We start from the raw sequence: 14,989 nt of genomic DNA, 5'->3' as shown, positions 1-14,989 counted from the left end.
TCTCTTGTCCTTTTACTTCCTCTTTGCTTTCTTTCTCACTCTCTCTTTCTGCCTTTCCCTCTCTTATTCTCTCTTCCTTTCTTGCCTATCTTGCTTTGCCCTCGTCCTCCCTCCCTTCCTAAGTCTCTTTTTTTTCTTTCTCTTCATCATTTGGAAAAAGCAATGACCTAGCCATCATGGAAAATATAAGTAAATTAGCAAGAGGCCAAACAGGTAGAGTTAATATTTTTCATTTGCTAATCTTTAGCCAGGGAGTTGTTTCTGGCTTCTATGTAGCAAGTGCTCAAAATAATTTCCTCCTTACCCCAGGGTTGCACGTCTGCATCCAATGACTGTGCACTGGAGCCTGATCCACTAGGACCATGTCTTGTTTTTGTATGGCCTGTGAGCAAGAACCATTTTTTTTTAAACATTTTGAAAGGGTTGTAAAAAGGAAAAAAATAAGAATATGATGCAACAGAGACCATATATGACCCACAAATCCTAAAATATTTACTATCTGGACCTTTATAGAGAAAGTTTGCCCCCTCTGAATTAGAAACCAATCAGGGTGTTTAGGTTTGGAAAAGTTCCAAATAAGCTAAGCAGAAACAGGTATCAAGTTAAGACATTGCTGGTCCACAGCTAGTGTAGTCTCTGACAGGCAGTGGTGTTTGCCATGGTAGGGCTGTGGTTTTGTGGCAGACATTTTAGAAACCTTCAGAAACTGTTTTAAAAAGCAGGTTACCACGAAGAGATAAAGAAATGTTCTTCAAAAAAATCCCTAAATCCACAGCACATACGAATACTCGTTAAAACTTGCCCTGACTTGTTCAGGCACATTTAGCAACTGAGTAGCAGGAATCCCTTAAAAGATGGTCTTTTTCCCATAAGAATATAAAATATTGCTTATGTGAAAGGTTATTAAGTTATTTTTTTGCAAATTTTGGTTTCAAGTAATTTATGAGGACAAAAAAGATTAAAAGAAGTTGTGCCTTATAGCCTTCTTCTTCTCTAGACAAGGCTGTGAAACCACACCAGGTGATCAGACAAAAAACAAAGCTAATTACATTTAACCTACGTGTGATATTCACAATTTGGTAAAGGAAAAATTCCCCTGAACATAGTTTTGATAGGGGTGCTTAAGCTGGTATAAATTCATTTTTCATATTATAAGTGCAACTGCAAAGAAACTTTCCCTTTTGTCTATACTGGGAGTTGACGGAGAGTTAGGAAAATATTCCAGAAGAAAATGCATCGTGACTGGCCCTTCTTGGGATGTGTACCTATTAAAGAAATGAATAAAAGTCATGCCAGTAGCACAAGTATTTGTAGCCAACAAGGAGAATGACTACCTAAAACCATATTAAAAGTAAAGCAAATTCAATTTTAAAGTCCCTTTCAGGGGCAGTTGTATAAACCAAAATTCCAGGGCATTTAGAAAAGTAGGATTAGATCTACAAAAGTGACTTGAAAATAGGACACATTAACAAAGCAAAAAAGTAAACTGAAGGAAGCAGTAAAGCAACAAAATAGAAGCAGGAAGAATGGCAGCCCGACGAAATTGCTTCTAATGAGATGTATATCCTTTTTTAAAAGAACTCAGTATTCTCCTAAATCGCAGGCTCTGAATATGCTACAGATGTAGGCAGAAGGGCAAAGGAGAAAAATGACTATATTCATGACTTTCCCTGTGGTCTTTCTACTGCCTACTAACCATCTGATTTATCAAACTAATCAATTAGCTACTGGTAAATTATTTTTTGTGTTGACACTTCCACTTATGTCAGGGTCATTATTAGGGGCAGTTAGCATATTAAAAAAGTTGAAAGACAAATACTTAGCCTGTAGACAAAGGCATCATTTATCACTTTACCAGGTTAAAATAATAGTAGTTTGATATACTTATACCTACAGCTATGTACATGCACTATCAGTTAAACAGACAAATCATTAGGGTGAGACAGCATGCATCAAAACAGACAATACTCCATTAATTTTGGGTGAACATTAGCTAATCGATCAACAATGATATTTATAAAACCTATGGGTTAATATATCAAGAATTAAAATTAAGACAATTTCTGACAATGATTGAGATGGATCTCTTCCTATGACTGGTGTGGAGAAACCAGAAAAAATAATACAGTTTTCCTATGTATCAAAAAATGTATTATTCAGCAGTACATATTTGGGAAAAAATATTAGGCCTCTGGTATAACTAGAGGCTCACAGTGCAGTGCTTCATAATGTAGTCTCACTAAAAACTTTCTGCATTTTAAATAATGATGCTTAATACTAATGTATCGAAAGAGTTATACAGGTTGAAAACCTGGCTCTTCATCTTGGCTGATGTTGCTAAAGCTTTTGGGTCTCGATTCTGCCTGCAGCAGATGTAAGATTCTGCCTGTGTTGTCTGCCACAGAGATTGAGGCTACAATATTTTTATTTAGCCAGGCGTGTGTGTGTGGGGGGTGCTTTTTAAACAGTATGTGATATTATTTGCCCTACAAAAAACTTCCCTGCCCCCTCCACATGCAAGTCCCTAGCTTGACAATTCATAGATAGTTTGCTAGGCTAAATTTTGATGGCAAGAGTTTTGCTCTTTATTGATTAGTTTAAGGGTCCTAATTAATTCTGATCAATAGGTCAATCAACAGTTAACATGGATTCACTGAGACCTTGTGAGTGTAGGGAATTATATTTATTTACAGCTTTGAGTTTGAAGGCTATATTGCTGGTAGTGAACCTTTTGCTGTTCCTATTGCATTTCACCTGTGAGTGGGAGGAAAAGCATGATAGTGGGCAGCACCTACTCTGGAATGTTGTCCACATCTCTCAATTATTTCTCTTCTCTCTTCACCTCTTCACCAAGAGGAGAGGTAGGCAATGGAATACATTCAGAGAATATTAAAAGAAAGGTAATGTGGAGAGCAGCAAAGAAAGTGTGCAAAATATCCTTCCCTTCCTCTTTTTTCCCTTAACCTCACGCCCTAGAAACAAACTTGTAGATATAACTAATTCCAATCAGTGCTATCTTAGTAAATGTGGAACAAGACTATTGTTCCTTATATGGTCTTTTCTGTGGTTCCTTTGGTACTTAACGACAATTTTATCCTGGTCTTCTACTCTTGCTTTTTTTTAAGTTGCTTGTTCTTTGTGCCAAATTCTAGACAACGGATTCTTCTTTTATCTCAAACTTTGATGAGAAAGCTCAGTCCATTGACCTCAGTCCATTTCTGGGCATAATGAGTACGGGTCCCTCTCTCTTGACTCTAACATGAAGAAGATGGTGGGCATATCTAATTTTATTCCATGTGAATAAACTGCACACAATGTGTTAAATTCCCATGGTTATGCATGTCACCCCTGCCTCACACTTTTTAGGTCACAGACATCAGATTGCCTTGAAAAGGATTTTATTACTCCCCAAGGATAATTTACTTGAATGGTGTCCAATATGTCCTGTTATTAGAGGAACTATTGGCAATGAGTACTTACAGATCCATGTACAAAAACGTTTTTTGCATGCCTCACTTCAGAAGTGACTAGGGATCATCTGACACCAGATGTATTCTCCAGTCATTTGTCATTTGATTGTCAGCACAATCACATGGCTAGTTCTAAGCATTAAAGAACTGAAGATTAGACTAGTAAGGAAAGTCTAGCAAATGCAAGAATGTAATCAGACATTATAATTTTTCCTCTAAATTACTGAAGGAGTCCTAGAATTTCTAAGTGAGAGAAACTCACAGAAAATTGAGCATGAAAACAAATGGAAAGATGATTTGATACTCGAGGCCAAAATCATAAATACGATTTCAACAGACATGGCTGAACAACCATAAGCATGATAATATTATTAGTTCACTAGTGTATTTCTCTGGTGCAATAATGCATGAATATCTTATATAAAACCCCATAGTCTTCCTATGAATAGAAGGGGAAATTGAGATAAAAGCCTTTGAAGGAATTTTTTCTCTTCCAAGTCCACCTAGACATCTACAGATTTTTTTAAAGCTTCAGTCAGAAGTGGTTCCGTTTATAATTGTTAATAAATATTGCAAACGCACTTTAAAGCACATTGCTTGCTTTCTTTTAAAGGCAAACAGAAGCTGCAGGATTGGGTTGTTTCTACTTTCAGTCTTAGAATGCTGTTTTCTCAATCTGATCAGTCGCCCTCAGCCCAATTCAATAACCTTTTTTTAATCTCTGCAGAAACACTGAGATAAGATGGGCTCGAGTCTAAATGGTACTCATCCAAAAATGTCCTCAATCTCAGGATCTCAATTGCACAGCTGGGTTCTGTTGGTCACATGTCAGCTTCAGAGCACATCTGTTCATTCCTCAAGGATCCACTAGGCCCCATGAACACAATGTGCTCTGTGTAGAGTACTTTACACCGCAAAACCCAGCAGCTGCAGGGGTGAGAAAATCTCTACTTCTCAAGTTTGTGTCTCTAGGCAGTTTGAGTAGGGTGTTTTCTATCTGGCTTTCTTTTGGTTGCCTGTCACTTCTGACATTCAGACGCCTGTTGGCAATAAAGTTGCTTTTGCTATTCTCAGGACAGATGTTTCTAGCCTGGGAAGAGACGGACCAAACTTTTACTGGAAAGTAGGAACTCTTGCCACATTCAGGCACCAAACCTGAGAAAACATAAGACAGATCCTGGCCACAGGCTCAAGAATGGAAAGGTAGGTCACTGCCAGGAAAATAATGTCCAGATCTGAAGACTTTTAGTTTCAGCATTTAGGAAAAATATTTGTGCGAAATCTTCCCATCTCTGCTGGTTCACAATGGGCAAAAGACACTTTCTTAGTAGGGAATGTGAGAAGGGTACAGACACCTCCACCTCACCTTGAAAGTGACATCTTTGTACTGAAGCCTTTTGAGAACTTCTGGTCATATGAAATAGAGAGAGAGACAGAAGGAGAGAGAGAGAAGCTGAGGGGAGACCCATTCATGTACTTTTGAAACTGTATGCATTGGAAAGGTTTGTATGTTAATGAGGTTGAGTTGGAATACCATGAGAGTGGTGCAAAGAAAATGAAGATACATCAAAAGTGAAGACGTTAACCATGAATGACTTTACATCACAGTCTTCATTAATCTGATTCATAGCAAATTATTGTAGATCAAGAATGATATTATGAAGTCTGCTTTTACAATCCTCAAAGGCCTCATTGCTAGTTTTTGGAGGAAGGAGTAGTCTTGGGTCAACATGTTTAAATGAGATGTGAGGGACAAACATAGCTTATAATATTGTAACTAGGTTTTTTTTCTCCCCCGCAGGAATGTGTCTATATTTATATAGCATAACCTGTTAAATCTGAACCAATGGCTGCAAATACAGACCACAGAAGCTTCTTTAATAACACACATACACCAAGTCCAAAATGCTCTACTCTGTCATTCATGTGTAAATCAAGTATATTATTCATATACTTCATCAACTTCCTGAATGCGTGCTAAAAATGCCAAGGAAAAACTCGTTAATCGTGACATGGTGACTGCTCAGCCAGCTCTGAAATGTTGATGGAAAAGAAAAATTGTCAAAGGGCCTTTATAAGAACTTCTGCAGGTTACACTCGCAAATCGGAATTCAGAGAACATGAATTTCCTCGCTCAGGAAGGAAGGATTAAAATCAAACACCCTCCAGTGGTTGCATCTAAAAACTGCATAGTTGCCCCAAATGGCTTACTTGTAAAAGGAGTCTTCCTGTGTACCATTGAATACCCAGGATCCAAGTCCCAGGTCAGTCTGATGGTTGTATAATCTCAAAGAGATTACAATGAACTTCTATGGACTATAAAACCTCAGTCCATCCTGATGACATCTTCTTGGGTGTTTCTACAGTAAGTTCTTCAAATGCCAGGGTATACTAGGTGACAACCTCCTATCATCTCTTATGCAGTCTGTTATAGTCTTCAACTAAAATCTTGTAGTTTTGAACTAGGAAATATGGCTTGTATAATCCTCACAGCCCATGGTCAAGGAGGCTATTCAGACCTGTCCATGATACACTCAAACAACTAACCGATTTCAATCAACTTAGCCAAATAACTAGCTGACTCAATAAGGTATAAAATATTTTACCATCTGTTTGACTAAATTAACACAGCAGGTTGGTGCAATTGACATGTCAAGTCATCAAAATGGACCATCATCTGAGAGCACTAACAGGACACAATTTGGGGTTGCATCTCTCTTGCCCTCGTTCTCTCTGGGTCTCACTCTCACCCACGCACGATATCTGCGTCTTTACACAATAAGCAAATGTCATCTACTGAGTCTCAAGTAAATTGGATCTCCTGTGTTCCGTGTTGTCACCATTTCCCTTTCTAATGTGCACGATGGCGAAGCACGGTTTCCAAGTTCAGAAGAAAGATAATGTTTAAATGTTCAGACATGAAGGCTGACATTTTTCAGTCACTTAGTGAAGTTGATAAAGACTGCTTATTGTGGTGCTAACAATTTTGGAACACAGGAAGGCAGGAAGGCCGGCACCACATTGAGTCCTACTGCAGATGACTTGAGATAGAATAGAAATTCCACTTTGGTAATGATATCACTTTAATACAATTTAGGATACTATCACTCTAAAGATTGATTTTGCAAAATTTCTATGTTTACCAAGATGTTCTTGGCAAAAATATACAAATTCCATATTAATCTAATGAATTAAGCCAAAAAATACTAAAGAAGTATTTTTAAATTTTCATCAATGATTGATCAACTCCTCATAGGTATTCTTTCTAATATTTGAAGAAATAAAAGTAATATACTCATTAGCCTGTTTTAAGGGCTGAGACTATTCCTATGAATTACTCACTTTCCTTTTTCTTTCAGTAGAAAGCTCCTTTTTAGCTTTCACATTCACCTTGTTAAAGAAAAATGCCTTTCAGATACTATCATGCAAAAATTTTAATCCTTTCGCATTTCATCCTCATTATTTCCTCCTGTCTTAAACCAACACTGTTCAACCAAAATCAACAAGCATATATGAAGCATCCAATGAGCTCAAGTATTCTGCTAGATGATGACAGGGGCATGAGGATAAATGAGATATAGTCCTTGCTCTCATGAAGCTTACAATTTTACTGACTAGATAAAACATAAACAGATGGAAAACTACCTAAAATAATAAAACTATACAAAATATTACAGGAGTGCAAAATTTATAGTCAAACAAGTGATTAAGCACCATGAACTCAAGGGCCGGAGAAATTATTGTGACTTTTCACAGAGGCAGTGTTATGGAGAAGGATAAATAGGATTTGTAAAGTTATAAAAGACTAACATTCACAAAAGCACTGCAGGGGCACACAATGTATATCAAAGGCACAATTTGGCTAGAGTGGAAGGCACAAGTAGGGCTAATGTTAGGAGACAAGTTTAGGGGATAAATCTAGGCTTGCACCAGCCTGCAGAAGTGTTTAGTTAAGGGTTATGGATTTTACCCTATAGGAAATGGTGAACAATTTAAGGTTGCTGAATAAGGGAGTGACATAATAAAGGAGGTATAACATATTAGTGGGACTAGATGGATGAGAGGAAAAATAGGGAAAGCAGAGAGTAACCCCCATTGCAGGAATGCGGTGATTAGGATCTATACGAGAATGGTGGACGTGAGAATGGAAAAGATACAATGGACACTGGATTTGGGAGAGAGAGACAGAAGAATCAAAAATGACTCTGAGGTATCAGCACGTTCCTTGGGGCTCGATCAAGGTACAAGTGGTATATCAAGTCATGAAAATGAAGGAAATTACAGAAAAGAAAGAGTGGAGGACCATGGGAAAAAGTTTGGGGAATTTTTTCATTTGTGGTGCAGGGAAGTAACGGACCAGGAAACATTGCCTTTTTTGTTCCTTTCTATGCACATGTAAGTGTGCATACTCACATACACACACAAACATACATAGACACACATTCACTCTGAGAAAAGAGACAAATAGCAAAAACTCAGTTGTTTCAATTTGTGTCCTGTCAGTTTAGTGACCAGGGTGGACTCCTGATAATCTGAATAAATGTTATTGAGGAATAGTGTGATATAGCCAAGTGCAAACTACAGTCAAACAGATCTAGCTTCTAATCCCCAGCCCTGCCATTTGCCAGCTGTCTGACCTTGGACTTGTTTGAGGCCTTATTTCCTCATCTGTAAATGTCTCCACTGCTCTCTCTCCGCATAGGATTTTTTTATTGTAAAGATGAAATGAAATATTGTATGTGAAGCATTTTAAATGCTGCGAAATATTGAAAAGATAAGCTTTTTAATTTTGTTATCAAATGTGTATAAATTACCAAATTCTAATTTGTGGTCACAGTTTAATCTCCCTCCGCCCCCAAGGATACTAACATAGACACATATGCAAACTAATTGTAGCACTTTTATTTTCCCTCAATGGCATTTTAAGCCCTTTGAGGGCAGGGACCATATCTTAGGCTTTCCTGTATTCTCCTTACACTTTACTCTGTATAGCACTCTGAACATTTATAGGAAGAAAGTATATATTTTTACTTGAACCTGAATTTATTCTGAAAGCTCAAATATAGCTTTCAATATGTAGCATAATTTAAAAGTAGCATTCAAGCCCACATAGTCCAGAACCTCTTAAATACACAGTAAAAGTGCTATACCCAACGGCCTCACATACCATTTTAAGTGGATTTTTTCCTATAAATCTGGAAATGAGTAACAAGGCATAAATTCAGAGTTATTAGCGACAACGATTGTAGGTAAAACCAGAAGCACAACGACAGAAGACCAGCTTTGGAACTGAATTGCATTGAAATGACTTTGACTTATACAGATTACTTTTTAAAGGATCATCATTTTCTTGGAACACTAACGCAATATATTAAAAAATACTATTAAGGCACAATTTTAAAACCATAACTAAATTTTAAGTGAGCGTGCCTTTCAAAGAATTTGGATATTAGAAAGTCAGAACACAGACATTCAGGAGAAATTTGAATTTAATAAGATCTCCTGTGAGAAACAACTATCTAAATACATGGCTCTGACGTTTGAAGCCTCCATATCACTTCCTAAAAGAAACCAAACTTTTTAAACAGAAAACTTGAAAGTACTTACTTCCACTTGGAATCAAGTCCCTTTCTGGGATGAAGAGTTTATATCCATAGTGTTTTTCCAGGACATCTGGCAGTATTTCAAGAGCAAACTGCTCTTCTTCAGGATTGTCACAGTCTAAAGTATCTTGGTCCACTTTGGTGTAAGAAAGATAGGCATCATATTCCTTGTTGTCTTAAATATAAAGAACAACAAAAGTGTTGTACATATTAGCAGGTTCTCTTTAAGTACTAGAAGTCTAAAACCACTAACAGGCTGTAATAAGCACTATAATTAATGACTATTGTTAATAATTGGAAAAAATAAGTGACATGCCATGTTATAAGAAATATAGTACATTTCAAAATAACCTAGTCATATGATATGAACTGAAACTGTTGTGCAATGAGCAACCTATAGCAAGGACAGAATAAAAGAAAGAATTATTATTTGTGACTTTTGGTGACTATACATATTTGTGATATTCAATGATGTGTGAACGATTAGCTCAGTGTGTTTGAATGCAGGACTAAATAGACCAAAATCATGGATTTGAACTCTTTCTGTGCCAGTTGGCTTGGCTCTGTCACTTCGTCACAGACTATACCTTGTTTGCACAAATATGTGCAGAGATCCAAGAGGGGCTGGGCCTTAAAGTGTGGAACATCGAAATAATCCAGACTCACTCCTGGAGACACCACTCATCGCACATGCCATACTTCCAGTTGGTTAGTGTCATCATCTTCATATACAAAAAGCAGTTCATTACCAAATATTAGAGACAGCAGCTGGGTTTTATACAAGTGCATTGCCTGTTATTCTTGTTCAATCCATGGCCAACTAATTTGACACAAGCTTCCAAAAGAAGCCTTTGTTTCAAAATATACATCTTTCCAGTATTGCCAAATTAGGTTTTCCCTTCACACATTTAGTCAGAGTTAACTGTGCTTTGAGAATGTATTTTTTCCTCCTTTGCTGTATTGGCTCAGCGCAGGCATCTCCAAAAAGAAAATGTGCATATATATGCATTTTTCCTGAAAAATATTAATGAATACAGCTACTCAAGGTATTAGTCCCCATTGGTTTTAGATGGGCCACATCGGAAAAGTTATAGTGGTTTTAAAAATTCCCTTATTTACAGAAAAATTATTTTTAAAAGTTAGTGTAGTGAGCATAGACTCATATGTAATAAATACTATTAAATGCATACTATTAATAAACACTATTCGTATTTATTCAACCTAGTTATTTCAAATAATAATTTTAAAAGACAGGTAAACATTTCAGGATTTGTTTCTAAAACACATCAATATTTTCCATTAAGAGACCTGATTAGAATATAGCTAAAAGCTGACCAAAAGGTAATTTACAGAAAGAAGCAGGCACACGCTTACCTATACCATTAATGATTTGGTTCTACCTGCTGAAGGAGGAATAAATGATAGGCATATAAAGAGATATAAATACCCTATGGTAGGAGTAGGCAGGACCCCGGACTGTCTGGAGATATCTGAAGCAGGATTATATTGTTCAAATTCTAGTTAGATTCTAGTCTTTACCACCCCCACACGAAAGAAACCCTGGTTTTTATGTTAAGATGGTGTCTGAAGCCAGGAGGCTTCTCTTTAGCATGTCCTCTGGCTGGAAAAGGGTTCCATAAACCTTGGTCGGGTTACTGGATTGCCTAGAAGCAGATGCACATGAAGGACTGCCCTTGATAGTTGAGACCATTTGGCTTACAAAAGGGGCACATTCCACTGTTATGCATAAAACGCCACGTGGAAGTGAGAATATTCATAAGCAATGCTAATGTAAGAACCTCCTGGTAATCTTAGCACCTCTGCCCCTGTTCCAATCACGCTCAGGATGCACCTGCAGGTCCTTGACTTTATCCAGTTATGATTACTCACTTGGGACTAAGAGCTGCTGATAATACACAGCTGGAAGAATAAAAGAGGCCAAAGGACAAATAGCTCCATTCCTGTGAGCAGAATGCATTTCATTGTTCTTGGTGGACGGTGTTGCCGCCTCAAACTTCATAATGTCAGACTAGACCCTCGTTTCCTTTGACTTTGATAAGTTTTATACCTCAAAAACCTCCCTAAATTCAACTACCTATTAATTCAGTCAACAATGATTTGTTGAGAATCTACTATGAGCTTGCCATCTGCAGTGACTACCTGACATGTTCACCCATCTGACCTAGCCTTCTGGACTCTTGTCCCATTGCTTGTCCTGACTATGACTGTATGCCTTCCAATCATGCCTAAACTCACATAGTCCCGGTCCTATCCTTACTTGCTTCACCTATATCCTAATATAGGTGACGCTACAAAGACCATCCTCTAGAAAAATATTGCCTATTTGCATATCACAAATCAGATTGTGACAAGGAACATGGATGTGTTTGAAATGTGTTAACACCCAAAACATGTGGATAATAAATTTTACCTAACATTCTAGAGGCACATCATTTTTGGAAAACAGTTGCCTCTGATTTTAGCCATATCCCTTTAAGATGAACTAAAGGTGAAGAGCTTATGGTGGCTGGCCAAAGCAGGAAGAAAGCTCTCAAAGCCACCATGTCAGATGTCCCAAAAGCTCTAGGATGCCAGCTAGTGAGCAAGCAGTGACGCAGATGCCACAGCTTAAAAAATGCACTTCAGCCTTATGTAGACAGCCAAGAAAACCTCATGAATAGCCACAGCTGTTGCTCACAAAGAGGAGCAAGATGGATAGAGCAAAATCAACAACATGATGCAAATAAGGTTAACACCACGCCCGAAAATTGTTTTAAAACCAAATGGTAATTCAGCGACACCACTTTTCTAGGCAAGGCTAATGAGCCTTCCTCTGTGTTAAATCCTCTGACTAAGCTCATCTGAGGAACAGGAAAATAGAGCACAATGCAGACAGAGCATTATAAGAGCGCTTGCATGAGGGTCACCATAGCTATGCTGTTCCAAATGAAGAGAGAACTTATGAGAAAGCGAACCAAACTGTCTGTGGAAGAATTTTTCTGTTGTCACACCTGTGCTTCCCCATTTTTAAATCTCATTTTAATCCCGTTCACTATCAGGAAGCTGCTCCTGTTTACAACCCAGTTCTTCTGGGGCTATGCTAAGAACAGTGATAAATCCTTAGCTTCTAAAGGCGAAAACTGTGCAAAATTGTTGATTATTATATCTCTAGTGCCTACTATAGTATCTGTGTCTCTGTGTGTGTGTAGTGTTGATCCAGATGAATATAACTAAATACGTCATGCCTAGTGCCTGCCACATAATAGACATTTAATAAGTACTTAATGACTGAATAACCCAAATATCGAATAAATGAAGCAATCATTGTTTGGTGGATTGAAATGAATTATATCGAAAAATGGCTAGGAAGTCAAATTTGTTGGCTAGATTTTATTTTATAAAAAATAAGGCATCTTTATAAGAACTTTCAGGAAATGCTACTATAGATATAAATCAAAGAAAAAACATGAACAAAAAGTATACGGCTAAAACGAAGTTGCGTCTATGAGATGCCAATATATTTAAATGAAGAAATGAAAAATTCAGTAGGTTATCTTGCTGACATTTGGCATTATGAAATTGGATATTTCTAAAAGGGCTTTAATATTCATTTATTCATCCTCACTACATACCTCCTGTCTTTTTAGTATTCCATTCAGTTAGTACGGAGATTGTATGTTTAAGGTTCAAGTTTCCATGTAGAAATATGAAATATTTTAACTTTCTTTCCTAATGAGAATCCTTGAATTCCCTCACAACACATTGCATTTTTACCCCAAAACAACTGCTTTGAAATCAATACATACAATTCTCAAATCAAAAGGCTCCAGATTAGTTGTCATATTTGATCACACAGGCTACATTGGAGATACAGATCCAAAATGGACTCTCTGATCCTGGAATGTCCTATGATATTAGCATGAATTTAATCTTACAAATCTGTACTACAACTAATCAGTTAATCTGGATTATTGAGTATGGGTGATGAAAGTAATTAATTATTGCAGAGTAACTGAAATTGTATCATCTCTTACAGAGAATATTAACAAATTGCTTCTAATCAAGACTCAAAACAAATGAATCACAGGAGCCCCCCTTTCATGTTCTTTCACATGGACAATGCATCTTTTACATTCTCAATTGGATACTTTAGCCACTTCTTGGCACCTGGCAACCAGTGACATTTTCCTCAACACTATATTTCATCTAATTGTTTTATATGCACAGGTAAGAAGTCGTATTTTTCTATATTAATTGTTGTATATAGAAACTGGGGATAATTGACCACGTTTTCATATATTTTTTTGGAGCATATAATTATGGCCAGGAAAGGCCCTAATTTCTCATTTCGAAGAAATGTTTGAATAAGGGTCTTTAATACTTTTAAATGGGCTGCTATAATAGTTGGGTAAATACACTCCTTTGATAATAAGCATGCATATGTACTCATCAAACAGCATTTCTCTAATTTACTGTGAAAACATAAAAATCAATTAAAACACACTCATATCATTGCTTATATAACAGTAACAATAAGACCAAAATCAAAGATTTCTTTAAAATTTTGATGTTATAGTCACCGATCTGCCTTTCTACTATCACTATAAAAAGAAAATAAAATAATGAACCTCTCCTTTGAGGTAAGACCATGATCTCAAACAAACCAAGCAAAAGCTCTAACTTTCATTATTTCAATACAATGAAAGCTAATATTTACCTTTTGACCCCTTTTTCTTTACCTTTTGAACCCCTTCACCCATTTCTCCCACCCTAAATCTGCCTTTTTAAAGTAATGACTTATGATTGGACATTTTCTCCATTTTGGTTTACCTAAGGCATTCCACACACGTTTTCAAGGCTTACAGTAGTCTGTGGGTGAGGACTTTATGTATAAGGAATCACATGTCATGATTTTTTATTTGTATTGATTGGAAATATGGTAATGTGTTTTGAAAAAATTAAATCATTTTTGGATGTTCAAAGAAATAAGGCTCAATACAATGCTTTATTGATATTTCATTCATAAGATTTCCAAGGACCATAAAGGGCTAACACAAAAGAATTATAAGCCACATTCTGAACTTCTATCCTTTCAGGTCACTTTTGAGAATGATGCTATAATCATCCAAAATGTATGGGTCCAGATGTACTGTGATCTTGAAAAATAGTGTTTTCATAGCTTTTAATTTGTTTCTTGCATGATTTGTCTGTGTTTTTTTTTTTTTTTTTTTTGATGCCTGGGGTGGCTAAAAATGATCTGTACCTAAATTTGAATTTTCTGGAGGAAAAAAATGGAATTTATTCTTAATTTGTTTCTTAGTAAAAGAAAGGACTTTGACAGCAATTGTTTTATCTCTTGACCAACTAATGTCTCCTTGTTAAACTTTTTATTTGGAAATAATTTCAAGCATACAGGAACATTACAAAAATAAAGCTATTTCAAAAACACCTATATATTCTTTACCCAGATTCACCTATTGTTAATATTTTCTCCCCTTTGCTGTTTCTTGATAAATAAAATTTTTCTGAACTATTTAAGGATAAGTTGCATTAGGCATAGCTGTTTAACTCTACATATTTCAGCATGTATCTACTAAGAACAGGGATATTCTCTTACATAATCACAAATTCATGCCTTTTAATTGAACGGTAAGAGACAACTTACCATCAGTAGTTTCATCACCTCCAAAATGCTGTCGGTAGAAGAGCATCAGTTCAATGTTGTAGCATTTGTAGATGACCACGAGCAGTACAAGGAGGAGGAATATTGCTCCCAGGCCTCCTGCAAGCTCAATTTTGTAGATTAAGTCTGGAACAAACAGAATAAACAGGAAAAGGAAATTAAGACAGTAACACTTGGGATCTTCCCATACTTCCAGACTGTAAGATGTACAACTCATTCTGCTTTTCTTTCCA

At 36.6% G+C, this 14,989-nt stretch overlaps 1 protein-coding gene across 1 annotated transcript in view; it reads right to left on the bottom strand.

Moving 5' to 3' along the window:
* The window catches only part of IL1RAPL2 (interleukin 1 receptor accessory protein like 2), a 968,427-nt gene that overhangs the window by 5,784 nt on the left and 947,654 nt on the right, over window positions 1-14,989 (bottom strand). The window contains exons 9-10 of the mRNA XM_070502759.1: window positions 14,739-14,882; window positions 9,078-9,248 (exon numbers count right to left, since the gene is read on the bottom strand). Of these exons, the coding sequence (XP_070358860.1) occupies window positions 9,078-9,248; window positions 14,739-14,882 (315 nt within the window). The remainder of the gene's footprint in view (window positions 1-9,077; window positions 9,249-14,738; window positions 14,883-14,989) is intronic.

Source organism: Equus asinus, chromosome X (assembly GCF_041296235.1).
Source record: "Equus asinus isolate D_3611 breed Donkey chromosome X, EquAss-T2T_v2, whole genome shotgun sequence".
NCBI lineage: Eukaryota > Metazoa > Chordata > Mammalia > Perissodactyla > Equidae > Equus > Equus asinus.
The sequence above is the reverse complement of the archived record's forward strand: the minus strand, read 5'-3'. Positions and strand labels throughout refer to the sequence as shown.